Source organism: Meyerozyma guilliermondii, genomic scaffold, assembly GCF_000149425.1.
Source record: "Meyerozyma guilliermondii ATCC 6260 scaffold_2 genomic scaffold, whole genome shotgun sequence".
NCBI classification, from domain to species: domain Eukaryota; kingdom Fungi; phylum Ascomycota; class Pichiomycetes; order Serinales; family Debaryomycetaceae; genus Meyerozyma; species Meyerozyma guilliermondii.
The window spans coordinates 807874-835820 of record NW_001809799.1 but is presented as its reverse complement, the minus strand read 5'-3'; the positions used below and the strand labels follow the sequence as shown (position 1 = coordinate 835820).

The following is a 27947-nucleotide window of genomic DNA, read 5'->3' as shown; positions in this document are numbered from 1 at the left end:
TGAGTACTTTTCTACTTAGGATTCACCTTCGTCATCTCCTCCTCTCGATATACTCTATATGACTATGAACTTCGCTGGTACATCAAGATATATGCGTTTTTGGTACTATCTTCACTTCCTTCCAACACCTCATCTCTCTCAACAACTTCAATATGAGTATCGTCAATCCGTATCCACTCAGCATCCACCATCTTACCTTCCGACTCGTGCTCGTGATCGTATAACGACAGCTTTCTCAACACATCACAAGTATAATGTCCTCCTTCGGCCCCAACTCCATGATGGTATACCACCGCCAGCAACCGGTATGTCTTGGAGCCCGCTCCAGCGTGCTTTCTGAGAGCCGGCGAAAGACACTCGTTGGGTAAAGTGAGGGTATGAGAATATGCAACTTTCTTTTTCAATTTTTCAATGCCTCCAGCATTTTCTCCTAGCTGGTACAGGAATCGTTTTAACTGGATGAGTAGGATAGGAGGAAGTTGATCGATAAAGGTTTGTTTCTTTGCAACCACCTCTTTGAATGCCAATTCTTCAGTCTCTCCAAACCTGACAAAAGCATCTTCGATGGTGGTGATGCTATCATCAGAAATATCGAGAGGAACGCACAGAAATGGATCCAATGTGATAGACTGTGCTTCTTTACTCTTGGGAACTTGTAAAACCGACCGGAACTGGCCACCAAAAATCATCGAGATTGGCGATGGTTCGACTTGGACGGTGCGCTTGGCGGAAGCTTTCTTGGTACCAGCAACTTCATTCCACCCTTCATCATTGTCGTCTTTTTTCTTCTGAATCATATTGACTGCCGCCTTGACGTTTTGGCGATATGTTTCATCTCCTCCATGCTCGAGAACTCTATTAACCTGTTCTGGTGTCAAGCCTCGCACAACAGCTATAAATTCTTCGCGAAGACCATCCAAAAAAAGATTGAGAAATTCTTCAGCATCTTCCTGTTGGCCCCATTTCAAGTGAGAGAACTTGTCGTGGGCAATCAACCGCATGTAGAAGTCGTCCGGAGACAATGCTTTTTTCAGAGGCTCACTCATGTCTTCAAAGAACTTGATGGTAGCGTCCAAAAGAGGAGTGTCAGATTTGCCTAAACTCGCTGCCGTCTTTGTCTCGATAGCCTTTAACATGCGGTTGAAAGGCTCACAGTAGAGGAGCACCTGAAGCACCGCATTCATATAGCAAATGTTGCCGGTATTCGTGAGCCCTTTGACTCGGATTTTGAACGGTGCTACCGTTACATGCTGGTACATTATGCGGAGCACAAGCGAGCCAATTGGTTCTGGAGAAGCAGCAGCCGGTGGAGCAGGTGATGGGTGAATAGAGGCATTTGATGTTGTAGTGGTTGTTGAGGGTTGTTGCGAGGAGGACGTAGAGGCGGGTACGGAACGCTTTTTCTTGGGTGCACTTTGCAACAATACCGACGCCCAGTTACCAGCAAGCTTGTCTTTCGTTTTCAGGTCCACGTCCGACTTGGCGGAATTTTCCTTGCTGCGAGTACGGGTATCGTCATTATGATTGAAGATGGTGATAGGGTCGTGGTTTATGTAGATGGGACCGGGTTTTGACTGGAGAAAATGCGATAAGCGGCGCAGCTGGTTGGTGGAAAGTGGCCGGCGGTGGTCCAGCGACAAGTCGGCTTGGGTGCAGTTAAATAGTATGGGGTATTGCGAGGGGACGTTTTTTGGCTGGGTATTTTGGCCATTTTGGCCAATTTCATTTTGATCATTTTGGTCAAGTTGACCATTCTCACTTTTTCCATTCTCTCCATTCTCCTTACCATTCTCTTCATTCTCTTCCTTCTCTCTCTCAGCTCCCGCTTTTTGCTGGAGAGCCATCACGGTGGCGGCGCTGGGCTGGAAGTTGGCATTAGGGTCGGCAGCCTTCTGTGCGTATGCAGCTTTTGACAGTTTCACCTTATGTCTAGGTGCCACATTGTATGGATTTGCCGGGGAAAAAGTCGGGGAAAACGGTGGGGCTCCATAAGGCTGTGGCTGTGGTGCTGGATATGGATATGTACCTTGATACTGAGAAAAATCGTATGGCATATTGGGCATCATATATGGGTTCATATAGTAATTCGGCACCATTTGAGGAGCTGCTGCGTACATGTAGTGGGCGTACATGTGAGCCTGCTGCTGCTGCTGCTGTTGCAGCATATGGTGCATTGCCGGCTGTTGGCTCGGGGAAAATGAAGCGGCGTCGCCTCGGAATCGGTTCAGGCCGGGATTAGCCATGGGGTTATTATGGGGTTAAAATACAATATGACGATGGTGGAGAAAAAATAATGCAGGGCGCTGGGTGCGCTTGTTGTACACGGGCGAAGACGCGGGACAGTTCCGCTGGGATCAGTAACGGCAGCGGAGCAAAAATTGTTGAAAATTTTGGTGCGCGGGTGGATGGGTTCGGGACGGGTGCTTACGTCAGGAAAATAAAATGTCGTTAAGTGCGCCAGTGATTGGGCCCAACGGTAGCGATGGGCAGGTGCGGTGGCGCGCGCTCACGAGACGGTTGCGAACGGCGATAGCGGCTGCGACGAGGTGGGCACAATAGGGGGTGTAACAGGTACAGTACCATGCTGTGAGGTCGACGACGTGGGTGCAGTGTTTGTCGTTTACTGTGAGGGCGGGAACACCAACACAAATGGGATAGCGATTGTTGGTGTAGTCTGTCTCGAGGTGGGCAAGATATGCGGCGGCGGTTAGGGAGAGGTTAGCAGAATTCGCGGAGGATTTCGCAGTCAGGGTTGCAGAATTAGCGGTCGCAGTGATCTCCCCCGTTGCAAACAACACAACAGCCACCGCTTGGTTTCCCACCAATTCCATCGCAGTTGTGAATGTCGACCCAAGCGCAAGCCCTAGTATAGTGGCATTGGTTTCGTTAATTCGAATTTCGCCATTGAGACTCTTGGTTCCATATCCTCTATCCCCTTCATTTTCTGTCTCATCTTCTTTTACTTCATTTTCTCTTTCTTCATTTTCTATATCGCTCCCGTTTCCATTTGCTTTATTTGTCTCACTCTCTTCATTTTTCTCATTTTCTTTCTCGCTCCCACCGTCTTCGCACTCCTCGCGCACTATCAATCCATCAACGAGACTGAGAACGTCGCGCAACGTGTACCCATTCATTATTGGTCACTAGCTCCTATCAAATTAGGTAGTTTTGCTAGAACCAGTATTCTTTCGATTTCTTCTTCTCTTTTCTCTTCTTCTCTTCGTTTCCTTATTCACCTTTATTCGCGCCTCTGTTGTTTATCTTTGCTCTCGCTAATCTTTTTTTCTCGCTATTTCTCACTGTCTCGCTATTCACTATTTCTCACTGTCTCGCTATTTCACTACCTCACTACTCTCGATGCAGTGGCTCCACACCCTTCCCCCTCCACTCCAAGATGAAGTAGCAGCCCTCATATCTGCCGTTCCCCAAGCGGCTCCTACCCTCGATAAACTATTTGAATATGCTTCCAATAGCCCCCAAAAACAAAAAATCCCAGATCCTCCTCGCAAAAAACGTCAACAAACTTCTGCCCCACCACAGTTGCCGCCACCATTAACACAAGCCGACATCATATTTCATCTCTCCAACATCTCGTGCCAGTCGCCGTTTCGAAAAAGACTTGGATTTGCTTTCCATTTAGCATTGGGTCCTCAGGGTCCTGTCCCAGCACTTCTGCTTGTCAACAACCAGTTGCAGCCGGAATTTTCCTTGATGAATTTGGGCCAAGACATCGTGTTCTGCTCGCTCTTACCGATCCTAGGAAACTCCACGGTGTCCCTGAAGAAAGATACCGTGCTTTTGCTTGTGTGGCTTGCTCATGGCGACCCCATCGTTTGCCAGTTGAATTTTGATGCGGTGAAAAAACAACTTGTGGCCGAAGGAAAAGTGCCCGCCAGTGCCGAATCCGAGCTCGATTCTGAGTCGGAAGAGGACGATGCCGAGGGAATAAGACCCATAAACGAGGCACTTGTGGATTTTCTCGTTCGTCAATTTCAGCTTTGCGGCATCCGCCTTTTGAACTACTTGCCATTTTCCACTGGCTCAAAAAACAAATTGACCCTCAATAAAGACACAGCGTTGGCATTATCCACCAACGGAACCTCGGTCAACGACGTGGTGATCGTTCAGGCCTATAGAGGCTCCAAAGATGGGGCACTAGTGCTTTTGGGTGGAACCCAAGACCAGCCAGGAACGATAATTTTTGGGTTCCGCAAACCAATTTTGCTTTTTAGAGCGAATTCGGTCAAGCGTATCTCCTACAGCAACATCACTCGTCTCACATTCAACGTGCTGGTCACGGTTCACAACGATACCCGACCAGACGGCGAAGAAACCATTGAGTTTCTGATGTTGGATCAGGCTTATTTTCAAATTCTTGATGATTTCGTCAAGAGACAGGGCATAAACGACGATTCGTTCAACGAAGCGCTTCGCGAGAAACAAAAGGCAGACCCTAATGTGAAAGCAGAAACAGATGCTGAGGATGCGGAAGCACCAGATAGTGACGATGAAGAAGAGGACGGAACGTACCAGGCGGGAGTGGAAAGCGACAGCGACAATGAAAAAAAGGAGGAGGATGGAGAAGAGAATAGTGAAGATGAAGACAGTGAAGATGGTGAAGAGAGTGAAGACAGTGAAGACGGTGAACTCAGCGAAGACGGTGAAAGCGACGACCTCAGTCTCAGCTAGAACCCTACACTACTTCTGTCTAGCCTGCTTCCTGTTTCTGCTACTGCTTGCTGCTTACTACTTCCTGGCTTTTGCCTGCTACTTCGCAAATAACTCATGCATTTATTTGTATCCAGCTCCATACTTATCCAACAAATGGAAAAACCGTCCACGCTTGTCAGCGGTCCATCTATGGTCTGCGGTTTCGTCAAACTCGTGGAAGGCTTCCTTTTGTGCCCGCTGCTCTCGCAAAACAGCAAGTCTTCTTTGCAACAATTGTCTATTATTGTCAATTAAATTGTCGGCCACAGCATAACCTCCAACGAATAATCCAACAGAGTATACATAACCAGGAATTCTGTTCCAAGAACGGGCGTACTCCTTGCCCACAATGAGCACCTGGAGCCGCCTGGCGGTCAAGCCTAGAAAGGTGCTGACAACAAGTCCAGCAGTGGTAGGCATGTTGATGAGAAACCGACAGAAATCATTGGTGAATGCCCCGGTTGCATGCAGGACGCGAACCTAGAGGGGCCATATGCAGGAACCAAACTCTTTCCGTTTTGAATGTTCGCGCTGCAGGACTGTGGCCCATTATTAACCGCCGGTCGCTGCTTTCACTCATAAATGCCAATTAATTTTTTCAAGGGCCATCCCAGTGCGGACATACTTCCCCGGAAGGAGCTTGCTGATGCCTATAGCAAAATTCTACTTGAAACCGACTTTCTTGGCTACGAAAATGATCCCAAAAATCGAGGACCTTTGCAGTATGGAACTGATTCTGGTAATTACGAGGTACGCAAGACCATCAGCGATTGGAATAATCGAGAATTCAACACTGATTTGTCGTGTCCACAGAACATGAACTTGACGTCCGGTGCTTCTTATGGAGCTGCGAATATTCTTACTTCTGCCACTTCTGTGGAGATTACCCAATCTGCATTTATTGTCACTCCAACTTACTTTTTAATCAACAGCTCGTTTGTGGACGCTGGGTTTGGAGGCAGAATTGTGCCAATTCGAGAGACCCAGAATGAAGAATTCGACATCGATATCAAGACGTTGGAAAACCATCTTGCGCAAGCTGATCCAGTCCCTGAAAATGAAGAGATAAACATCATTAAGGACGCTGCGGGACGCCCTGACCGCAAGCTATACCGCCATGTAATCTATATGGTGCCTACTTTTTCAAATCCTGGTGGAATCTCGTATACGACCAAGACTCGTATGGCGGTGTTGGAGTTGGCTCGAAAATACGACATGCTAATTATCACCGACGATGTGTACGAGCTACTTGACTACACCGAAGCCAGCGAGAGAATTCCTCGGATGGTATACTTGGACATAAAGACTCGACCCAAAGCCAAAACGTTTGGAAATACCGTATCCAACGCTACGTTTTCCAAGATTTTGGCGCCAGGAATTCGGTTTGGCTGGCAAGAAACCGCTACTAGCAAGCTTGCAGAGCAACTTGCAATTACCGGAGCAAACAAATCAGGAGGAACCCCGGGTCAATTGTCTTCTTTCGTGGTCAAAAGCCTCATCGACAATGGCACTCTTGATACCATCATCAAGAAGTTCATTGAGATCTACAAAGAACGCGCAAAGAGGTTACTAGAAGTGATACCCAAGTACTTACCATCAACCACAATAGTAAGTGGAGGCGATGGAGGCTACTTTTTCTGGCTTTCGATCCCCGGAGAAATCGATCTAGAGAAGGTGCTTGACAAGATGAAAGAAAGAGGAGTTATAATCCCGGCCGGCCACAACTTTGAAGTGTGCAGCTCCGAGCCGCCATTCTGGAAAAACAGCGTGAGATTGAGCATTAGTTCGTTGTCACCAGAAAAAATAGAGGAAGGAATCCGGATCTGGGGAGACGAACTCAGGACGCTTTATCCACATTTATATCAATAAACATCTGTATTAGTATTGCTTTTTCATTCAGAGTAGATCTTGGTGTTTGTTTTTGTAATCTCATGGATTGTCGATTTTAGGCGAACATTTTTCATCCTTGAAAAAGTACATACATTTGTTGTAATGAGAAGGACAAAATTTTCAGCTTTTATATGCCAAAACATCCAAACACCAACACATACCAACAAACACCAACACATACCAACAAACACCAACACTAATATGAACCTCCATTAAAAAATTCTGCGTTAGTATGTCAATGGCTCAGTTGGATTTGTATTATCATGACTTCTCTACGCGGCGAGTTTGAATCATCATAGCTGTACATACATGTTAGTAGTTTATCACCGGGTGTTTGGGTGTAAATGAAGACCATTCTCCACCAAAAACCTTGTGGTTATCTTGCGTAAATTCATGTCTACTGGTTAGCTAAGGTCCTAATTTATACTCCAGAGCAGTTGGTTTGGTTGCTGGGGGCTTTCGCCAAAAGTTTCATGTTTCCCTATTTGTGCAGAATGACGAAAAGTGAGACGAAACCTTATGCAGAATTGCCTAACTTGTAATTTGTGTTTGTACCGAATTGCAACCAGGACTATTGTGACCAATGATTTCTTTGCAAGGTCTATATGCCGACCGGCCATTGGGAAAGCTACCAATCTCGTTGTACACAGCAACATCGTGTGGATTGGATTGGTTCTTGTACCTTTTTTTTGCAACCATTTCTATAACTTTAGGTGTTCTAACGCTGCCGTCCCACGAATATGCCGTCCAGGACTTGAGATTGCAATACTCGTACACACCCAACGAGACATTCCCTATATGGCAATTGGTATTCATAACCATTGTTTGTCCACCAATTTTATTTTTTGCAATTTCATGCTTGGATTTTCGCAGGGTGACGATATTCAGAATTTTATGGGACACTTTTGCCGGGCTGACTGCCTTGTGTGGGAGCATGGCGACCCAGATACTCATAGTGTGCGTGTTGAAAAACACTTTGGGCCTTCCTCGGCCAGATTTCTTGGACCGGTGCCAGCCATCAATAGAATTTGGTATGGGAACAATCGCAGATTGCACGAGTACAGACGATGGGATTCTAAGAGAAGGGTTTCGGACGTTTCCCAGTGGTCACAGCTCGACAGCATTTACAGCCATGACAATGGTGAGTCTATTTTCCGCTGGCAAATTACAAGTTTTTGACAATCGTGGTGTTTCAATCAAGATAGCGTTGGTTGTAGCGCCGATGATTCTAGCGAGTACAATTGCAAGTTCACGGATTGCCGATAATCGACACTTTTTATCAGACACGTTAGCAGGAGCAGCCATAGGAATTTTTTGTGCGTATTGGTTTTATCGTCAATACTTTCCCAGCGTGCTTTTATTGACAAATAAAGGACGAGCCTATCCACCACGACGAAATGGGGTATCACATCTCTTTGGGAACGTGGGTGGGTTCTGGTTTATCGAGGAAAGTGACAACGGACAGTATTGCAAACGGTGTCTAAATCGGCCTTCAACGTGCAAAAAGTTGGTTCAACTTGGTATCGTTGATCACGATACTCACGCTGTGAGCGTAGGATCTAGCCTTGAAGCTGCGAGCAAAGCAAAAGCGCAACTAGGACACACGGTAAATTTGGACACTCCACTATAAGATTTTGCGAGCCCGCAGACGGGCACTTTTGACCTTTGCAGCAGCATTTTCAACTTCATGTTCGAAACCATCAAGTAACTCATTGTGCTCTTCAACCTCGGTATTGATCAACTCTCCCAACTCACGTTGTCTTTGAATCAGTTTCCGAAGCTCGTACAATTCTTGATCTTGGTTCTTGTGGATCTGAATTTGTTGCTGCAAAAGTTCCTGGTTGTTCAACGGCAATGTGTCGTTGGTCTCAGAAGCCTTGCCTAGCGAGCCGTGCCCGCCGTTTTGCTCTCTTCTATCGGCTGACCATGCCCCTATCAGCAGAATCAGCAGCTTAAGATTACACACCGCTGCCTCTTTTTTCAGTTTATCTTTGGCAGAAATTTTGAGCTTGCTGATGGTGGCACGGAGCTCATCTAGGTGCCTCTGTAAATCCTTTGACTCCTTTTGAATGGCAATTTTTTCCTTCAAAGTCTGGCTCTCTTTGTAGGCTATTTCAAACTCGTGCGCTCGCTGCTTATAGCGACGGTAAAGTTCCAGCCATTGCTGGTCATCCAAACTAGGTGGAATACTGAGGTCCGACACTACGTTCAGGCCCCTTTTGAAGATGGAAGATAGCTCAAAATCGGCGGGAAGTTTTAAAAATTCAAGGAATATTCGGTTGTTCTGAATCTCCTTATCAGTGACAGCCTGGTTCAAAAAAGTGGCGAGTTGATCTCGTCTTTCCGCCACGACTTTAGCTGAAGACGAAAACATGAACGACTTCGGAGGAATCTTGTACGGGAAATCGCTGGGATTTATACCCAAGTCATCGGATAAATCTTGAACAAGTCGGAAGAATTCGGAGTACCTTCTTGGAATCGTCATCGAGCGTAGAGGAAGTTTGAGCAGAATATTATAGTAGACAGCATTGTTGGCGCTCGTGGTCGAGGGGATGGAAACGACGGGACGCTCCGAGTCTGTTTTTTCAAACGACATGTACAAGTAGTAACGTAGCCAAAATATGGTGACACTTGCTGCTGGGATGGCGCGCCCAAACACCGGCTACCCGAATGTGGAGACGACAAGCATTTGGCGATTCAGGTCGCATTCTTGCTATCGATATGATTACCATTTTGGGCGAAAGAAGTTTAAAATGGCTTTATGAAAAAGGAGTGCTTTTACTGAACACTGAAAATATTGATTTCTTTTAGAGTGATTGTGATAATTGGGTTGTTTGGTTTATTTAGTTTTGCAGCAATTGCCAAGAATGGAATTCGAGCTATTTATGCAATTGAAGCAAAAGTATTCTTGTAGAAACTACGAAAGGGCTTGAAATTAAAGACAATTATTGAAAGTGAAAACAGAAATGAAGATTGGAGGAAGAAACAGAACCCTGACAAACTCTGAAAAATCAAAATTTATAATTTTCGAAAATAGCGTTCAAAGACTGTTCTTCCTTCAACTCATCCAAATGACTCACCACAATGCCCAATATGACCAAAAAAGCTCCTCCATCACCATTTCGCTGGTACATTATACCTGGATTTACGATCCAAAACCTTATCGGTTAACGCACCCGTACACCAGCAGAACATCGTGACATAATTTGAAGGTTGCTAACTATTTCAGGCGTAACCATTTATTTCACCACGCATTCTTTCAAGTTTGGAATTGGGTAATTTTTTCACATTCTACACCTGTGAGCACCCCCAGAAATGAGCTACAGTGCCACAGACAACCATGGGACCGATACTGGTCCGAAATCCGGTTCTCAGCCGGTTTCAGAAACGGGTTCCGAGGTCCATACGAGGCCAGAAACGGCTCTGCCAGTGCCTGAGCGTAGCCATGTTGCTGAAGAACGCCATGGGCGCGATTCCGACCTTGAAAGAGAACCATTGGTGAGACGCAACTTTTTGGACCCGGATGACCCTCGGGTATCGCCGATGAATTTGTACCGTATAAGAGCTTTACGATTCACAATTGCGTGCATGTTGTGGGTGAATGTGGTTCTCTTTTTCATTTTTTTGATTTCAGACTTTGTGGCCATTCCTGGCTTGAACAATCGAGGAAAGTCGTTTTTGCAGCTCGACTTGTTGATACTCAATTTTTTGACCAACTTGATCACATTATGGAGCTTCACTGTGCCAGCTTACTACGAGCGGATTTTGGGCTACGTAAGTGCCGCATTGCTTTTTGTTGACTTTATTGTGGTAATTAGTGTCCCTTACCTTCGCGACCAATTTGGGCTTACGGGAAACTTGCTCATGATATGGACTTTGTTGACGGTGGCTGTGAATTGCTGGGCAGACTACTCGGTGGAAAAGAGCAAAAAAAACCAGGAAATTGAACTTACTGGAAGAATAGAAACGAGACATTCCATCTCCGAACTTTTCGTGATGTTGATCAAGATAATCATCAAGTTGTTTCTCCTCTTGGTTATCTGGAACGTGAGCTTGGGAATATGGCTTCAGGCGTTTGATTCTCATGAACAGCCATGGGGAAAAATGGTGGCTGTGGACAATAACCAATTTAAAGTTCACTTGGCATGTTTTGGAGACGTTGGAAGCAGCTATAACGGTACACAACCAATAGTCATGGTTGAAGGAGGCCAATTGACTTCTGCTGAAGAATTTCAGGAATGGGTAGAAGAGCTTTTCCATTTGAATAGATTGGACCGGTATTGCGTTTGGGATAGACCAGGCTACGGGTTTTCCGATAGCGCACCCCTGCCGATTTCTATTAACATCATCACAGAGTATCTCATTGAAGCGTTAGAAAAAGAGAAGATTGAAGGTCCTTTCAGTGTGGTTGGGTTCGATATTGGTGGCTTGTATGCTCGGGCATTTGCGCTGAGAAATTCCCACAATATTCATTCCGTGATGCTTGTGGATAGCTGGCACGAAGATCTTCTCAAGTTGAACCCTTTCAGTGGACCAGGACGCAAAAACGAAAAGAGTAAGGTGTTCCGCAACATTTTGGAATTCATGAATACTCGCACAGGGTTCAAGCTTTGGCTCAAAGGGTTGGTAGCTCCTCTTGGATTGGTCACTAATACCCATTGGTTCTTCCATCCGAAGCGATACTCTTCCAACAGCCGTATATTTGGCTCGGATATGGTCCGCCTGTCCAAGTATTTGAGGGCTCGTTTGCAGGAACAAATCACAGCCTCTATACTCTCTCACAACGAAATGGCAGGCAGCGATATCCACAGCGTTCCGCTCAGCGTGGTTTCGTCCGATTACATGATCAAAAAGTCGCTCAACTGGGGTAAATGGCAGCGGGAATTGACCAAGTTGAGCAGCAAGGCGATGGAATGGGTGGTGGCAGAGAAAAGCGGACACAAGATTTGGGAGAGTCCACGAGGCAGAGAAGAGCTACAAAAGGTGCTTTTGAGGTTACTAGGCGATAGCGAGATATAGATGAAAAGATTTGGTGATTTTGGTGATTTTTGGGACTTTTTAGTTGTTCTGTTCACTCTCTCGTAGGTTTCCCGATGCGGGCATTACTGCACACAGGCCGGGGTGAGGAGTCCGAGGCGCGCACGTGACGCATTCCAGATTTGTAGCGAAATGTGAGGCTGGCTTCTGACGAGATAGGCCAGTGGTATTGCACCTGTCGTGTAAAAACGAGTTTTTAAGCTTTTTCGGTTGTTGAAAGCAGTTTTTCTGGGTGTTGTGAAGCATATCAACTTATTTGTACACTTAAAAGTGTTTCTCTACTTAATAAAAATCGAATAGGAGTGTTTGTGTTCGATTTCTTTGCTGTTTCTGGCGACTATTTTCCATAAAAAACCCGACTTTTTTGGCAATACGGCGCCTCCTATAGTTCATCACATACTTCCGTATCGATGGAGACCGCAGAAATTCCGGAAACGATGAATACCATCTCGAAACTGACGAGATCTTCTCCTATCAGCTCGCCATCAAGTTTTCCTTCGCTGCCTGGAGCGCCAGATCTCAACCGAAGTGGCAGCCAAGCGAGCAGCGGAGTGGCAAATACTGGAGTGACCGCTGGACCTGGAAATTGGCCGGCTAATGTACTGCCCCAATCGTCAACTGGTGCTGATCGCAACGGACGGTTGAGCCCTCTGCCTCAAATTGCCCCTGGGCCACCGGGGTCGTTTGAACCCCATCATCCAGATCATTCACAAGCAAATCAGGCGAACTTGCAAGCAAACTCACAAGCAGATTCACAAGGAAACTCATCACAGACACAGTCTCAATCACAGGCTCAATTACAGTCTCAGTCTCAGTCTCAGTCTCAGTCTCAATCTCAATCTCAATCTCAGTCTCAATCTCAGACTCAACCACAGGCTCAGTCTCACGTTAAAGCTGCACAGAACCTTGGTCAGCCAGAATCCGCACCGGCTGGTCCCGTACGTAGATCATCTTTTGGTCTCGGATTCTTGAGTCTGTTTGCCAACTCTATCCGGTCGCAAGGCACCGCTCCGACCGGAGGCTCCACCGAAGCATTCATGTCCAACAGCCCCACTATTGCCAATCTCAATCACCATCTTAATAGCGACAGCCAATCGGAATTCGAGGACGCCGTTCGGGGTCCTGAGCAATTGAACGAGGAAAATGAGGAAAATGCATTGAATGGTGCTACTGCTGGTGCTATTACTGCTACTGCTACAGGCGGTGGTGGTGATGTTTCTTCTGCTGCCGCTCATTCTTCTGGTGGTCCTGCTGGCATGGATAAAGACGGATGCTACTCTATCCGGTTGACACCTCTTATTGACCATTCTTCGTCAGCCTCTGGTCTTTATTTTGCTCCAGTGATTCGCAAAATTAAACCAGAAAAGTCGATTTCCATTGGTCGCTACACAGACAAGAACAGGGCCGCAGCCCACGCCCCACAAGGCTCATCTTCTCCTATCGTATTCAAGTCCAAAGTGGTATCGAGAACCCACGCTCTCTTTCAGTGCAACGAAGAAGGTCAGTGGTTTATCAAGGATTGCAAATCGTCATCGGGAACTTTTTTAAACCACATTCGGTTATCTCCAGCATCGCAAGAACTGGCATTGACTCCTCTCGTGGATGGAGATATAGTTCAGCTTGGAATGGACTACCGAGGCGGCACCGAAGAGGTGTATCGCTGTGTCAAAATGAGATGTGAATTCAACAAAAGTTGGCAGCGTAAGGTCAATTCGTTCAACTTGGAGATTCACTCGAAACTCAAAAACTTGGCACTTGACAATGGAAATCTGATACCCGAGCCGCTAATCACCAATAATTTCTCCGAGTGTGCTATATGTTTATTGACACTCGACCCGTGTCAGGCCCTCTTTATAAGTCCGTGCTCCCATGCATGGCACTACAAGTGTATTCGGCCCATCATCATCAAGAGCTATCCGCAATTTTACTGTCCCAATTGTCGATCGATGTGCGATTTGGAGTCTGATATAGAGGACGATGACGATTAATGACGAGGCCATATATTCTTTAATCTATTTGATGTACGTTCTAGCTTCGTAGGGCGCCAAATGAGAGTCGGAGTTTTCGTCAAAGTTGGTGAGCACCAAGTTGTAACCTTCTTCCGCAACGTATGGAACGGTTTCTTCGGAGAAGTTCAACGCAACAAGAGCCTTTTTGTTGCCGTTTTCCTTGGTGAAAATAAAGAGTTTTTCGTGGCCGTTATCAACAATTTTCAAGTCTCCAAAAATGAGAGTTTCAGAGTGCGATTTTCTCACTTTCAAACATTTTTGCCAGAAACTGAAAACCGACGAAGGATCGTTAACTTGCGAAGCAACGTTGATTTCGGGATAGTTATCGTTGACACGCATCCATGGCTCGCCTGTGGTGAATCCTCCGTGTTTGGAATTGTCCCATTGCACTGGAGACCTGGCATGGTCTCTGGCCATGATTTGAACAACGTCCATTAATTTTTCCAATTTTTCTTTATCGTCGCCAATACGCTGCTTAAAGTCCTCGTAGTAGTTCAACGTCTCGATATCCTTGTACTCAGAAATGGGCCATGACCGTGGAAGATTTGTCATTCCAATTTCCTGACCTTGGTAGATGTACAAGGTTCCAGAAAGCGAGCTTAACATTTGTGCCAAGAGTTTAGCGGACTTATTGTGGCCCTTGGGGTTCTTGTCAGTACCAAACCGAGAAACTGAACGAGGTTGGTCGTGGTTTTCAGAGAAAGCAGTGGCCCAAGCATCGGTTCCTTCTGCGAAACCACTCATATTCTTCACGGCTTTTCTCATGTCGTCCAAATTCCACCCAGCAAAATCGTACCTACCAAGTCCCTTGACACCCACTTCGACCAAATCAAAGAGAAAAATCGAGTTCATTTCGTTGGCTGAAGCGGAAACATATTTGAGTGCTTCTTCACGGCTGCAATGGCCCACCTCTCCAACCGTCATAACGTCGTAATGGCTGGTCACTTTCTTATACATTTCCTTGTGGAACTCGTGGATACGAGGACCATTCAGACACAAGCTTCCGAAAGGCTGCCACTTTTGCGTGTGGTCCACAATTGGTGCATCTTCAAAAGTTTGAACTTTGGAGTATAAAGCTGCGACATCGATTCTGAACCCATCCACACCTTTTTCGTACCAAAACTTCATAGCATACTCATAAATGGCCTCCCTGGTCTCCTCACACTCCCAATTGAGGTCTGGCTGAGTGGCTGCAAATAACCGAAGATAATATTCTTGGGTATGTTCATCCCATTCCCATGCGGAACCGGAGAAACAAGATTTCCAGTTATTTGGAGGCTGTCTATTTCCTTGCTCGTCATACTTGGGAGGCTTCCAGATGTACCAGTTTCTCTTGGGATTGTCCTTGGAAGATCTTGATTCTTTGAACCATTCATGCTCACTACTGGTATGGTTCACCACAAGGTCAAGAACGAGCTTCATGCCCCGACTACGGACCTGGTCAATTAATTGATCCATGTCCTTCATAGTACCATACTTGGGGTAAATGGCATTGTAGTTGGAAATATCGTATCCCATATCATCTTGGGGTGAATCGTACATTGGAGAAAGCCAAATCACATCCACTCCGAGAGACTTAACATAGTCAAGTTCTGAAATAATACCTTGAAGATCTCCAAAACCGTCTCCATTGGAATCCTTGTACGAAGCGGGCCAGATCTGGTATACTGTGGCAGTTTTCCACCAAGGTTCAGCGTTAATTGTCATGATTGCAAATTAATGTCCCTCACTCGGGTGGCTTTTATTCCTGCGCGCGCAAAGAATATTTATTCCGCTGCATAATGTGGAGTGCATTACGCACATCGTTTTTCCGCGGCGAATGCGGGGATCCACTCGCGAGAGACCTATGTAACCAGGAAAAGTCCATCCGAGTAAATTGCCGTAAATCACCGTTAAGATTATCGGAAGTTGGCTGGTGGGGGACCTGTCAATCATAGTGGGGCGAGGGTGGGGTTCCTGCCAAGTAGAGTATTAATACTAATTGCAAATTGTGCTTACATGAAAGAAATGTAGACTTGCAAAAACATTAGTTTAGTGCGTCTGTCGCTTCAAAATCTACTACAGCAATACTCTCTGTTGTCACTCTTAACTATTACTATTCCACCCTCAGAACTACACTTCATAGTAAATTATTTCTTGTAATTTTGTCATTTTACTTCATTCTCCAATTTTGAAATTTCTCATCAATTCTGCGTCGTTCTTCAAGATTATCTGAAATTCAAACTTTACAGAACAGCTACAAATGAATACGAATAAAGAGTGATCGTTTCCTCCATCGTTTGAATCGCGAAGAAGAAATTTACGAGTTTGATACTGTTCAGAGAATGGCTGCAAATTGGCGAAAACTCAAATTTGCAAAGAAAAAGCAACAGCCTAGAAATAGACATCAGGGTACTAAAAGAGCGCTAGGGGACAAGATATGTTAGAAGAGTTCCAACGATTCAATTGGAAGTTGTTGCAATTGGTCGCATTGACGTCTAAATTCGAACACAGGGAACTAAGTGTCAAACTCCAACCAAGTTTAAACTGAGAGTCAAATTCCGACCAAGCTTAAAACTGAAAGTCGTAATTTTGTTAAAAGTGCTTAACTGAAATGGTAAGCTTTCCGTTCTTATTCTCGATTTCAACAATTTTTTGCGGGGAAGCATTAGTGCAGTCTTCATATTGTTTTCTTAGCATGTTAAACAATGAACCTATCTCCATAATAACCTTCAAAACCTCATAGCAATCACGCCAGAATCAGAATGACACAATTATGCATAAACAGTACTGATTCCGAGATCGAAGTTGTTCCGATTTTCTGAAGTGAGTTTTTCCGATGAGATTTTTGATCAGACATTCAACCGAAGTAACCGTTCAAAATCATGCAATGAACATATAGCCAAACTCGGTGGCTCATATAGATCACACCACGACTTGATTGAGCTCCGTAGCTTATTTTAAGGGCCCTTGAGAGCCACATGATGCCTCGCAATAATTTCGCATCCATAATGGAAAAGTACCCCACAAACGCCCCGCGTAAATTTTCATTTTGCGAACATAAAAGATAGACTCCGCCGACAAACTCAGGCACAGATTGTGCTGGAGATGAGTGGCTTCTTTGAAGAAGACGCTGCGTCCAATAAAAATGTAAAACCTACCCAAAAAAAATCCATGGATAGTTCCATCCGGGATGAAGTTGATGACTTTTTGGCCAAATTTTTGGACTTGTCTAATGAAGCCAAAGATAACGATTCCAAAGAAAGAAGCATGCCTTTGTCTGAAAGCATCAAGACGTTTCCCAAGGCAGCATTCTGGTCGGTAGTTTTGTCGTCGGCGTTGATAATGGAAGGATTCGACACCAATCTCATCAACTCATTTTTCACGTTTCCAGCGTTTCAGAAGAAATTTGGTACTTATTACCCTGAAAGCGACAGCTGGGGCCTCGAGGCGAAAAGGCAAACCACCTTGAGTTTGAGTGTATACGTCGGAGAATTTATTGGTTTGTTCATCGCAGGTATAATAGCAGATCGCATTGGGTATCGGAAGACATTAATTGGAGCCTTGGCAATGGTAATTGGGTTCATTTTTATTGTGTTCTTTGCTCAGAATGTGCAAATGTTGGTTGCTGGCGAATTACTTTTGGGGATTCCTTGGGGAGCATTTCAGACATTGTCGATTTCATATGCCTCCGAAGTTTGTCCAATGGTTCTTCGAGTCTACTTGACAACTTATGTCAATGTTTGCTGGGTATTCGGACAACTTATATCTGCTGGAATATTACGGGCGCTTGTGAACTCAAAGTCTGAGTGGTCTTTTCGAATTCCGTTCGCTCTTCAATGGGCATGGCCAATTCCTATCATGATTGGAATTTTTTTGGCACCCGAATCTCCATGGTGGTTGGTGAAAAAAGGTCGACTTGAAAGCGCCAAAAAGTCGGTCAATAGGCTTCTCACAGAGAATAGTCATCTCCCCGATAAGTCAGTAATGACAGTTGCAATGGTGAACAAAATGCAATTGACTGTGGAAAGTGAAAGAACCTCCAAAAACGAAGCCACTTATTGGGACTGCTTCAAAGGACCTGATTTCCGAAGAACAAGAATAGCGGTTGGAGTTTGGGTGTTTCAGAACATTACAGGCTCAGCATTGATGGGCTACTCAGCATACTTTTATACGCAAGCAGGACTTGCACCAAGTATGGCTTTCACCTTCACCATTATCCAGTATGTTCTTGGGATTGTCGGGTGCATTCAATCGTGGTTTTTGGCTAAAAATGCTGGAAGATTTACCATTTATTTTTCTGGATTGTGCACCCAATTTGTAATTTTGGTCATAGTTGGAGCTCTTGGATGTTCTGCCGACAAAAATGCTTCATGGGGAATTGGCAGTATGCTTCTAGTGTTCACACTTGTCTATAATTCCAGCGTGGGCCCTTTATGTTACTGTATCGTTGCCGAAATGCCGTCGGTGAAATTGCGGACAAAAACTTTGATTATTGCAAGAAATGCCTACAATGTTGCCGGCATTGTAATTGCGGTGATAACCCCACAGATGCTTAATCCAGAAGCATGGAATTGGAAGGCTAAAACTGGATTTTTCTGGGCCGGATTTGCATTGGCTGGACTTATCTGGTGCTGGTTTGATTTGCCTGAAACGAAAAACAAGACTTTTGCCGACTTGGATGCCTTGTTCGAGAACAAAATTGCCAGCAGAAAGTTCAAGAGTACCGAATTGGCAACTTTTGACGTCGGAAGAATGATGGAAAATCTTGGAGAAGAAGGTATCAAGGCGGTGGTGAAGCACCACGAAAACCCGGAAACTGAAAAGGTGTAACCCTGAAATTGGATTTTAGCCAAAGTCGTCACTGGAAAGTGGAAAGCACGAAGCGGGCGTTCGGTTTGGCTTGACACTCAAGCCTCGGAACGAGCCGTCACGGACATGAAACCGCAGCGGTTTGCAGCCAAAAAGGTGTGGGGCAGCAACTAAACCAAGATCGTCACTCGATACGGACTCGCCTAAAACTCGGGATTCAACAAATGGTCCGCCTCGAAAGTTAACCAGCCGCACCGTATTCTAATTAAAGTTTTTGCCTCCGCATGCATCTGCCCCAAAATGCTCGCCAATATGTAGTGGATGCGGACGGAGCGCCGCACGTAAAAAATAATGTGGGGAGGGTGCTTCTGGAAGACCTGTTTTCGGCGAGATTTACAGCGATAATCAAGATACACTTCTTCCGTGATTGCCGTAGTAAGGGCCCTCGTAATGTCTGGCCAATCTTCGGCAAATTGCTTCTATGCCTCGCGCCGAGGAAATGACCTTATGCGACCAATGCAGCTTCGACAGCAGATCTGCATTACACGACAGTTCCTGCGAGATGATAGCGAGTTTCACCTGCGCCAATCTTTGCGTCGCTGGCGTGCTGATGATCTGACATAGGTTACGCCGAAGCCGAAATCGGTTTTCGTCCGGTACGGAGAGCTCGTGCACAATGGGTTATATTGGATAGAGCCTAGTAGAAGCTGGATGCTTCTATTGAACCGCTGGACCGAGTAATGTTGCTTGATAACATAATAGTGCGTCAATTAATCCGCACTTCCCATAGTTTACGTACTCGTGCCAATTGACTTCTGCCGTTCGTTCCGGTCACTTTCCTATCCATTTGTCCACTCAATTGCAGCGGGGACCCTTAGTTCGTAACATTTACCGTTGAAGGCGAACCTAACCGGAATTCCATCGTACTTGACCCAACGGGAACAATCTGCAATGCAAGGCAGAAACGCGCATAAAAATAAGAATAAGGTACCCTGTCGCAAACTTTGACAGTTAATGGCTGCAACATTAATCCGGTAGAATGTTTTCGAGTGGCATATTTTTTGGACAAAATAGCACGGTTGATTCGCCACGCATCTACCACCATGCTGTAACTCACTACTTCCAAGTGGCACCATTTTTCTTGGACTTCCAGAAGGTTTTTGGTCGCTAGTGAATTTGGGTCGTCATGCAAGAGGACGCAACTCCCCGCATCACCTCCGCAGGGCCCTAATATGTACCCCACAAACAGCCTCACGCATGGTAAACGGTATACGACTGGCAAGGATTCATGGGAAACATAAATAGCTCCAGACTTTCTTCATGTTGTAGTATCTTCAGTCATGTCTAGGTACGTCGAAGATGTTAACAAGAAAGACAAAGCTATCGGAATCGAGGAAGAGGTGACTCGCAAGGACACCGAGGACTCGCTCCAGGTGGAGATGAACGATTACTTGGCAAAATTCTTGGACATGTCCAATGAAGCCAAGGAAAATGAAAATAAAGAGAAGACGATGCCTTTGGGCGAGGGGCTCAAAACGTTTCCCAAAGCTGCCGCTTGGTCGATTGTTTTATCGTCGGCTTTGATTATGGAAGGTTACGATCTCAATCTTATTGCGTCTTTCTACGCATTTCCTTCCTTTAATAAAAAGTATGGCCATTACGATGCCGGTTCCGACAGTTACCAGCTTGACACCAAATGGCAAACCACCTTGAGTATGTGTGCCAATGTGGGAGAGATCATTGGATTATTTGCAGCCGGTATAGTTGCCGACCGGATTGGTTACAGATGGACATTAATTGGGTCTTTGTTGTTGGTTATTGGGTTGATTTTCATTGTTTTCTTTGCCCTGAGTATCGGAATGTTGGTCGCTGGAGAGTTATTATTGGGTCTTCCGTGGGGTGTATTTCAAACCTTGACGGTTTCGTACGCTTGTGAGGTTTGTCCCTTGGTTCTTCGTGTGTATTTGACAACTTATGTCAATGTGTGTTGGGTTTTCGGTCAATTGATTTCTGCTGGAGTGTTGAAGTCTTATGTCGATTCCACTGCTAACGATTCTTACCGGATTCCATTTGCTATCCAGTGGATTTGGCCCGTTCCGATCATGATTGGTATCTTTTTGGCTCCAGAATCTCCATGGTGGCTTGTCAAAAAGGGCCGTCTTGACCAGGCCAAGCACTCTCTTCGCAGACTTATCAGTGCCAACGAACATCTTCCAGACACAGATATCTTGGCCGAGGCCATGGTGAACAAAATGCAATTGACCGTCGAGAAAGAATTTGCAATCAGTGCCAGTGCTTCCTATATTGAATGCTTCAGAGGAAGGGATTTCCGCAGAACAAGAGTTGCTGCTCTCACTTGGGTGATTCAAAATATCACCGGTTCAGCATTGATGGGTTACTCGACGTACTTTTACACGCAAGCAGGTCTTGCAACCAACATGGCGTTCACATTTACCATCATCCAGTCTGTTTTTGGAGTCATTGGAACTTTTGGCTCGTGGTTCTTGGCTCGTGCCTTTGGCAGATTTACCATTTACTTTTACGGTTTGTGCACCCAATGTGTGATTTTGCTTATTGTGGGTGGTCTTGGATGTTCCAGCTCATCATCAGCATCTTGGGGAGTGGGTGTCATGTTGTGGGTCCTCACGTTTGTCTATGATTTGGGTGTGGGTCCTCTTTGTTACTGTATTGTTGCGGAAATTCCATCGGTGAGATTGAGAACTAAAACCGTCATTATTGCTAGAAACGCATACAACATTGCTGGTATTATCGTGGCTGTGATCACTCCTCACATGTTGAACCCCGAGTCGTGGAACTGGAAGGCCAAGACTGGATTCTTCTGGGCTGGGTTTGCTTTATGTTCGGCTGTATGGTGTTGGTTCGAGTTACCTGAAACTAAGGGTAAGACTTTTGCTGATTTGGACGCTTTGTTCGAGCACAAGATTGGTGCTCGTAAGTTCAAGTCCACCGAAATGGAAACTTTCAATGTTGGAACTATGATGGAGGCACTTGGAGACGAAGGTATTAAGGCAGCCGTTCAACACCACGAGGTGTTGGTGGACAGCAATGCCACCACCACTCACCATGAGAAGGTTTAGTTATGTTTGAGCTTGATGCTTAGCAGTAATAGGATAGGAATGTAATGATTTGCAACTATTGCACCGATGATTTGCAGCCGCAATAAAATGAAATAGTAGCTGAGGGAAAAACCTCTTCAATACTTGAAGTTGAGTCGCGAACAGTTTTAAAGCTAAATGTTTGAAAGTGCCTGGAAGCCGCCAAGAAGATGTATCCAAAGTGAAATTTTTGGCTGAAATAGCCAGCTTCGTAATTATGCCAAGACTCTTCAACTTTTTCCGTCGCAAATATTTTGGTAGTGAAGCCAATCTACCCGATCAGCCACTTCCGCTCGTGCGGAGTACTCTGCTTGTCGAGATTGTTTCCAGATTTGCATCTCGATAAGATCGCGGAACAATAAATTGCGAAATGTGGGGTGCGTCGTAAATTGCAGTTCCGCGGGAGGGCTCATAACGAGAAGGTCATCTACAGATTAAGCTCAGAAACCCACTGTAAAATCAGAAAGGTACCAGAACCCAGCTACGAGCCCAAATAGCAGCTTGCATATCTGACCCAAAATTGCTCTTTTAGCACATTGTGCAGTTGATTCTAGAAATCGGGGCGGAAAAATTCCGCCACGAAAACATCTGCGGCTAAATGTTTTTACCACTTAAGCCACCCAGTCACCCACCATGGCTGCAAATAACGCCTGGAGTGGGGTGATAACTCAAAAATGACGTTTCGTTGCCAAGCCCAAAGCGTCTGACAGCCATGCGCAAGGCATGCATACACGACGGGCCGCACCTCTGTAATCAGGAATGACCAATTTTCCATACCTGATCACCATTACGGGGTCTGGCAATTTCACGTCATCCTTGGCATACAGGCATTCAAAGGTAAACCTTATACTCAAAATGATGTTGGTTTTGCAACTAAACTCGGTTTTGATGGACTCGCATGCTGCACTCGTATTACCCAAGCGCGGACGCTCTCCGCTCATGCAAGGCATGATTGCGCATTTTGGAACTTTTCCGAATGTTTTTTTCCGAAGTCGGATGCCGAGACCGAAATTGAATTTTAAATTTGAAAAAGCGGTATTGGACGATCTCGCCAAGACAGTCCACTATACTACCCCACGCCAACAAACCCCAACTTCACCGAAGGTTTTACGATCGCCGTGCGCCCAGAAATATTTTTCCGCCGTTCGCGTGTTTCAGGGAATCTCGCAAATTGCCAAGCTGCCTCGCAGGTCGGGGAAACGCACCCCACAAAAATATTGCTTCCGAGTATGCGCAAAGATAAAAAGGCACCAAAAAGTCGTGGAATACAATCCACGGCACAATGACTCTGTTTGTTGAGAATGTTAATGAGCCAGAGAAAAAAGTTAATATCGATGAGGATATCGTTCGGAAGAACACCGACGATTCTCTCCAGGTGGAGATGAACGACTACTTGGCCAAGTTCTTGGATATGTCCAACGATGCCAAAGAAAACGAAACCAAGGAGAAAACGATGCCGTTGTCGGAGGGAATCAAGACATTTCCCAAAGCTGCCGCCTGGTCGATTGTGTTGTCAACAGCGTTGGTTATGGAAGGTTACGACACCAATCTTATCAACTCATTTTATGCGTTCCCATCTTTCAATGAAAAATACGGAGAGTACGTTGAAAAATTAGACGCTTATCTGATCGATGCCAAATGGCAGACCACTTTGAGTATGTGTGTGAATGTTGGTGAGATTATCGGGTTATTTGCAGCCGGTATTATTGCCGATAAAATTGGTTACAGATGGACGTTAATTGGGTCGTTGGTTTTAACCACTGCGTTTATCTTCATTGTGTTTTTTGCCAAGGACATTGGTATGTTGGTTGCTGGAGAATTGTTGTTGGGTCTTCCTTGGGGAGCGTTCCAAACACTAACGGTGACATATGCTTCAGAAGTTTGTCCTTTAGTGCTTCGTGTGTATTTGACCACTTATGTTAATGTGTGTTGGGTTTTCGGTCAATTGATTTCTTCTGGAGTTTTAAGAGCCTTTGTCGATTCCACGGCCCACGACTCGTACCGAATTCCGTTTGCTATCCAATGGATCTGGCCGCTTCCAATTATGGTTGGAATCTTCTTGGCTCCCGAATCTCCGTGGTGGTGTGTTAAAAAGGGCCGTCTTGACCAGGCCAAACGGTCGCTCAAAAGACTCATAAGTGCTAACGAACATCTCCCCGACACCGAAGTTTTGGCTAATGCCATGGTGAACAAAATGCAATTGACAATCGAAAAAGAATACGCCATCAGTGCCAGCGCTTCATACTGGGATTGTTTCAAGGGCTCTGATTGGAGAAGAACAAGAATTGCTGCCGGAGTGTGGGTTGTTCAAAACATTACTGGGTCCGCCTTGATGGGTTATTCGACGTATTTCTACCAGCAAGCAGGTCTTGCAACAAGTATGGCGTTTACGTTCTCAATCATCCAGTACATTTTTGGAATTATTGGAACATTTGGCTCGTGGTTCTTGTCTAGGTGGACGGGAAGATTCAACATCTATTTCTCTGGCTTGTGTATCCAGATTGTGATATTGTTAGTTGTGGGAGGTCTTGGATGTTCCAGTGACAAAAATGCTTCGTGGGGAATCGGAGCATTACTTTGGGTGTTCACATTCGTTTACGATTTCACTGTTGGTCCGCTTTGCTACTGTATTGTAGCTGAAATTCCTTCGGTAAGATTGAGAACAAAGACCGTTGTCATTGCTAGAAACGCATACAACATCGCTGGTATTGTCATTGCCGTTATTACTCCACATATGTTGAACCCTGAGTCGTGGAATTGGAAAGCCAAGACTGGATTTTTCTGGGCTGGTTTTGCGGTGGTTTCGGCCATCTGGGTATACTTTGAGTTGCCTGAAACCAAGGGTAAAACGTTTGCTGATTTGGATGCCTTGTTTGACCAAAAGACCAAGGCTCGGAAGTTCAAGACCACCGAGGTGGAAACCTTTAATGTTGGAACAATGATGGAGGCTCTTGGAGAAGAAGGTATCAAGGCTGCCGTCCAACATAATGAGAATCAGGCAGATCGTACCGAGAAGGTTTGAATAGTAATGTAATAAAGAAGCGAAAGCGTTCAGTAATTGCAACCGTTCATGAAAACAATTTTGATTCCAGACTAAAAATCTTTGAAGCTCTGGTTGTTTAGCTGATAATCTGATAAGCTCCATAGCTCGTTCTGGAACAAGGTTTGGAATGTCAAAAACGGTTTGAAATGTCAAAAACGGTTTGAAATGTAATCGAAATCTCGCAGCGAGAAGTCCTCGTCAAAGTCTAGTAAGAACTAACCTTGTGATGAGTCCCCTGGTTATACTAAAGGAATCTTGAATTCACAGTTCAGGGACAATTAGTATTTCCAAACAGTGGTTGCAAAACCGACAGAATAAAAGTAACTCAGATTCTTGAGAGTGAAATGGTAACGAAGGAGCTGATTGTGTCAGAGCTCAAACACAGCAATAACCCAATAAACCACCGAAAGACTGCCGAATATAAGTCCCGAGCAAATACGTATTTGTAAGCTTGATGCCAGTTACTAACAGCTTTCAAAAAGAAACGAAATCCAAACCAAACTGATTTTATGTGCTTCCATCCATAGCAATAGTCACTGCCGTATCCTTCAACTATAAGTGAAAATGATTGCTCTATTCCAAGAAAATCGAAGGGCCACCTTTGTATCATTGTTGTTTATCTCTGTCGGAATAATCTCAATATTTTGCTGAAACTTTCCTAGAATATTCTAACGATGAAAAGGCTTCAGCTGAGGGTGGGTCTCACATAGAATTTATAGGAAAACCAAAACTATCTTGGCACATCGGTTCAATTCTCTCAATTATTTTCGCAATTCATTGCCCCAGATCGCAAATTGCGACATTGGCTGCAAAATAATTGGGTGCGCACTCAATTTTTCGCGATAAAATGATTGCGAAACATCAAATTAGAAATTGAGAACCAACAGAATGTTCCTCTATTCAAAAGAGGGAAAATATATAAAGAAATGAGTAAAATGCTTAAAGCATATCCTAAGAACTAATAAAGTACTTTAATACGGACACGACTATGAAAATATTTGAAAATTGCAAACCACATTTAACATTCAAACTACTAAACACAGTTAAAGAGTTTCGAATCGATTGGGCTGATCATGATACTGTTCATTATTCTCTATTTACAAACATCACATAAAAACATCAGTTTCAAAGTTGGGAAGCGAAGGACTGGATTCATGAGAAGTATGCATGGGTTCGACAGGAATTGAAAACGCAAGCGTCATTTGAGTAAAAGGCGAAGGGCAATTGGAATCAAACCCTTCCATGCCATTGGATTGGATCCCGGGTTCGACTCCATTAGTTTGGATTTCATTGGATTCCATTCCATTAGGCTGGATTCCATTTCCGTTGAGCACCTCGCTAATACGCCGTTCTACAGCGTCGCCACGAGACGAGTCGTCGTCTTCACTGACTTCGGTGATGAAGGCTCCGCTGGTCACCACCATGGACCGGTTACAAAGAAGCTGGTACAACCGCTCGTACTCGGCTTTGGGCATGGTGAGGTCGTTTTTCAAAAAACTAATAAATTTGAATATTCGGTCAAGTGCCCCATAAGCTTGGTTAGTGTCGAAACGGTACACCAGAGCTTCTGCAATGGCATCGGCGAGAGCAGTGCCAATTTCCAACAACTTAATGGAAACTCCAGGTCCGTTGGACTCATAGGCAACGATAGGAAGATCTTCGGACTGGGCCAAGAAATCATGGGCAATTTTCACTGGAAAAAGAGGACTCAAATAGTCGTTGGAATTGCCGATTTTGAGCAAAAGTCCATTGTTTCGAGAGATATGCCACGCTAAAGACCTCATCCAATGCTGAGAAAGCAGAAGATTCAACTTGGACGAGTCTGGAATTGACGACGCAATTTCAATTTTCTCTAATTGTGTCTGGACATTTTCTATCCATCGCCGAAGCACCGATTGCGACCGAGTATCAAACAGACCGGCTCCACCGGTGGCTTCGGATCTTGATGACAACTCGATGAACTTGTCGAAGAATCGTCGGTCGGGAATTGCAAATATTTTGACAAGTTCGGTGAAGCCACTGAGCAATCCAGCATATTCTTCGTCTCCAAGAGATGGATAAGGAACTGCCGCATCTAAAATTACCGGTAATTTGTCCTCTATGCACATAAATCTTTCTGTAACCACCAACATGTAATAAATTTTCCGGCAATGATGCACTTCTGCCGGAGTTTTATCTGCATATGTGAGAGTATCATGATACCCGAGGATTTGAGCCACAGAAATTGCTTCTCTGAGGTACAAAATCGATGCTGAAACTCCACCCTTAACATTGACATAATACACATACAAGAAAAAAGCCGTCAAAAGCGAATCTTTTGTCACTTGTAAGCGATAATCAAAAGATTTTCGGGCTCGGAGTGCCTCGGCGACAAATTGTTCCGAACTGATCTCATTTGGAAGATTTATATGCGAGTTTGTCGTAAGAAACGTTACTTGACGTGCGATAGCCGCAGCCACTGCGCATGCCAATCCGTATGCAGATGTACTCTCAAAATCGAGTCCCCTTCCCGGATCGTACACTATTCGTGATACCAAATGTGCGACCGAGAGAACCGGCCATACACCATAGAACCAGGTTTGATATACTTGGAGATACGGCAATAGTTTATCGATGGAAATTGAATGTCCGGTGGTTATAGATGTGAGATTCGAGGGTTGAACCGACTCGCTCGAAGGATTTGTCGACCCCGGTTCTTGCGATCCATATGTGGTGTCGGTCCTATTGGTGTTAACGATCGGAATCGACGCGCCCTCGGGCACAGAATCAGGATCTAGCCCCGCAGCTGCAGTCACCCCTCGGTAGGCAGAGCTGGAAATATGCTGTCGTGTCTTATTTTGAATCTTTTTAGGACCGGTTTTCCTGCGGAGTCGGATATCGGTGCAGGCAATACTATGATTCGTGCATCGGGTGCATGGTCGTTTCCCGTCACACCGGATCTTACGTAGAGCACATGCGTCACACGGCCGCGTGTATTTAGCTCTTTTCTTCTCTTTGCCGGTCATGGCGTTAATACGAGATGTTGCAAGGTCAAATATGACCGAAGCGGGGCGCACGACCAAATGATGGGTGCGTGCTCCGCAGAGTGCGCCGCAGCGAGCGGCGGAAGCGGCGCGTAAGGTGCGGCGCAGATCGGTCGATTTAAGACGTGCTGCTGCAATATATAAATAGCAGGCGTGGAGAACGTTGCCGAAGCATGCAGCTGAAATACTTGTCTTTAAAGTTGATTCTTCTTCCAGAAATTAGTGTTACTCGAAGAGAAAATGGATATCCTGCACACAACGACCCCAGGTCTAGTAACAATGTTGGATCTTTGCAGCTAAAAATATTTTCAACAAACCATTTTGTGGA

At 45.2% G+C, this 27947-nt stretch overlaps 14 protein-coding genes across 14 annotated transcripts; 8 read left to right on the top strand and 6 right to left on the bottom strand. All coding sequences in view use genetic code 12, as the record gives it.

Moving 5' to 3' along the window:
- Positions 1-62: 62 nt before the first annotated feature.
- PGUG_01652 (mRNA-binding ubiquitin-specific protease) lies at positions 63-2243 on the bottom strand (the record flags this gene model as incomplete). Its single annotated transcript, XM_001485931.1, has 1 exon — positions 63-2243. One exon carries the CDS (start codon positions 2241-2243, stop codon positions 63-65), a length of 2181 nt encoding a protein of 726 aa, XP_001485981.2.
- Positions 2244-2429: 186 nt separating this feature from the next.
- On the bottom strand, positions 2430-3134 carry PGUG_01651 (uncharacterized protein; the record flags this gene model as incomplete). The annotated part of the gene is made up of 1 exon (XM_001485930.1): positions 2430-3134. The coding sequence occupies one exon, from the start codon at positions 3132-3134 to the stop codon at positions 2430-2432; it is 705 nt and encodes a 234-aa protein (XP_001485980.2).
- A 223-nt stretch (positions 3135-3357) lies between these two features.
- PGUG_01650 (uncharacterized protein) lies at positions 3358-4689 on the top strand (the record flags this gene model as incomplete). The annotated part of the gene is made up of 1 exon (XM_001485929.1): positions 3358-4689. The coding sequence occupies one exon, from the start codon at positions 3358-3360 to the stop codon at positions 4687-4689; it is 1332 nt and encodes a 443-aa protein (XP_001485979.2).
- A 102-nt stretch (positions 4690-4791) lies between these two features.
- Positions 4792-5130, bottom strand: PGUG_01649 (uncharacterized protein; the record flags this gene model as incomplete). Its single annotated transcript, XM_001485928.1, has 1 exon — positions 4792-5130. The coding sequence occupies one exon, from the start codon at positions 5128-5130 to the stop codon at positions 4792-4794; it is 339 nt and encodes a 112-aa protein (XP_001485978.1).
- Positions 5131-5292: 162 nt separating this feature from the next.
- Positions 5293-6579, top strand: PGUG_01648 (2-aminoadipate transaminase; the record flags this gene model as incomplete). The annotated part of the gene is made up of 1 exon (XM_001485927.1): positions 5293-6579. One exon carries the CDS (start codon positions 5293-5295, stop codon positions 6577-6579), a length of 1287 nt encoding a protein of 428 aa, XP_001485977.1.
- Positions 6580-7183: 604 nt separating this feature from the next.
- On the top strand, positions 7184-8230 carry PGUG_01647 (uncharacterized protein; the record flags this gene model as incomplete). Its single annotated transcript, XM_001485926.1, has 1 exon — positions 7184-8230. The coding sequence occupies one exon, from the start codon at positions 7184-7186 to the stop codon at positions 8228-8230; it is 1047 nt and encodes a 348-aa protein (XP_001485976.2).
- Positions 8225-9196, bottom strand: PGUG_01646 (uncharacterized protein; the record flags this gene model as incomplete). The annotated part of the gene is made up of 1 exon (XM_001485925.1): positions 8225-9196. One exon carries the CDS (start codon positions 9194-9196, stop codon positions 8225-8227), a length of 972 nt encoding a protein of 323 aa, XP_001485975.2.
- Positions 9197-9915: 719 nt separating this feature from the next.
- Positions 9916-11619, top strand: PGUG_01645 (uncharacterized protein; the record flags this gene model as incomplete). Its single annotated transcript, XM_001485924.1, has 1 exon — positions 9916-11619. The coding sequence occupies one exon, from the start codon at positions 9916-9918 to the stop codon at positions 11617-11619; it is 1704 nt and encodes a 567-aa protein (XP_001485974.2).
- A 428-nt stretch (positions 11620-12047) lies between these two features.
- On the top strand, positions 12048-13625 carry PGUG_01644 (ubiquitin-conjugating protein; the record flags this gene model as incomplete). Its single annotated transcript, XM_001485923.1, has 1 exon — positions 12048-13625. One exon carries the CDS (start codon positions 12048-12050, stop codon positions 13623-13625), a length of 1578 nt encoding a protein of 525 aa, XP_001485973.2.
- A 24-nt stretch (positions 13626-13649) lies between these two features.
- Positions 13650-15353, bottom strand: PGUG_01643 (glycoside hydrolase family 13 protein; the record flags this gene model as incomplete). The annotated part of the gene is made up of 1 exon (XM_001485922.1): positions 13650-15353. One exon carries the CDS (start codon positions 15351-15353, stop codon positions 13650-13652), a length of 1704 nt encoding a protein of 567 aa, XP_001485972.2.
- A 1380-nt stretch (positions 15354-16733) lies between these two features.
- On the top strand, positions 16734-18458 carry PGUG_01642 (uncharacterized protein; the record flags this gene model as incomplete). The annotated part of the gene is made up of 1 exon (XM_001485921.1): positions 16734-18458. The coding sequence occupies one exon, from the start codon at positions 16734-16736 to the stop codon at positions 18456-18458; it is 1725 nt and encodes a 574-aa protein (XP_001485971.1).
- Positions 18459-19777: 1319 nt separating this feature from the next.
- Positions 19778-21535, top strand: PGUG_01641 (uncharacterized protein; the record flags this gene model as incomplete). The annotated part of the gene is made up of 1 exon (XM_001485920.1): positions 19778-21535. The coding sequence occupies one exon, from the start codon at positions 19778-19780 to the stop codon at positions 21533-21535; it is 1758 nt and encodes a 585-aa protein (XP_001485970.2).
- Positions 21536-22835: 1300 nt separating this feature from the next.
- On the top strand, positions 22836-24575 carry PGUG_01640 (uncharacterized protein; the record flags this gene model as incomplete). Its single annotated transcript, XM_001485919.1, has 1 exon — positions 22836-24575. The coding sequence occupies one exon, from the start codon at positions 22836-22838 to the stop codon at positions 24573-24575; it is 1740 nt and encodes a 579-aa protein (XP_001485969.2).
- A 1127-nt stretch (positions 24576-25702) lies between these two features.
- PGUG_01639 (uncharacterized protein) lies at positions 25703-27601 on the bottom strand (the record flags this gene model as incomplete). Its single annotated transcript, XM_001485918.1, has 1 exon — positions 25703-27601. The coding sequence occupies one exon, from the start codon at positions 27599-27601 to the stop codon at positions 25703-25705; it is 1899 nt and encodes a 632-aa protein (XP_001485968.2).
- Between the last annotated feature and the right edge of the window lie 346 nt (positions 27602-27947).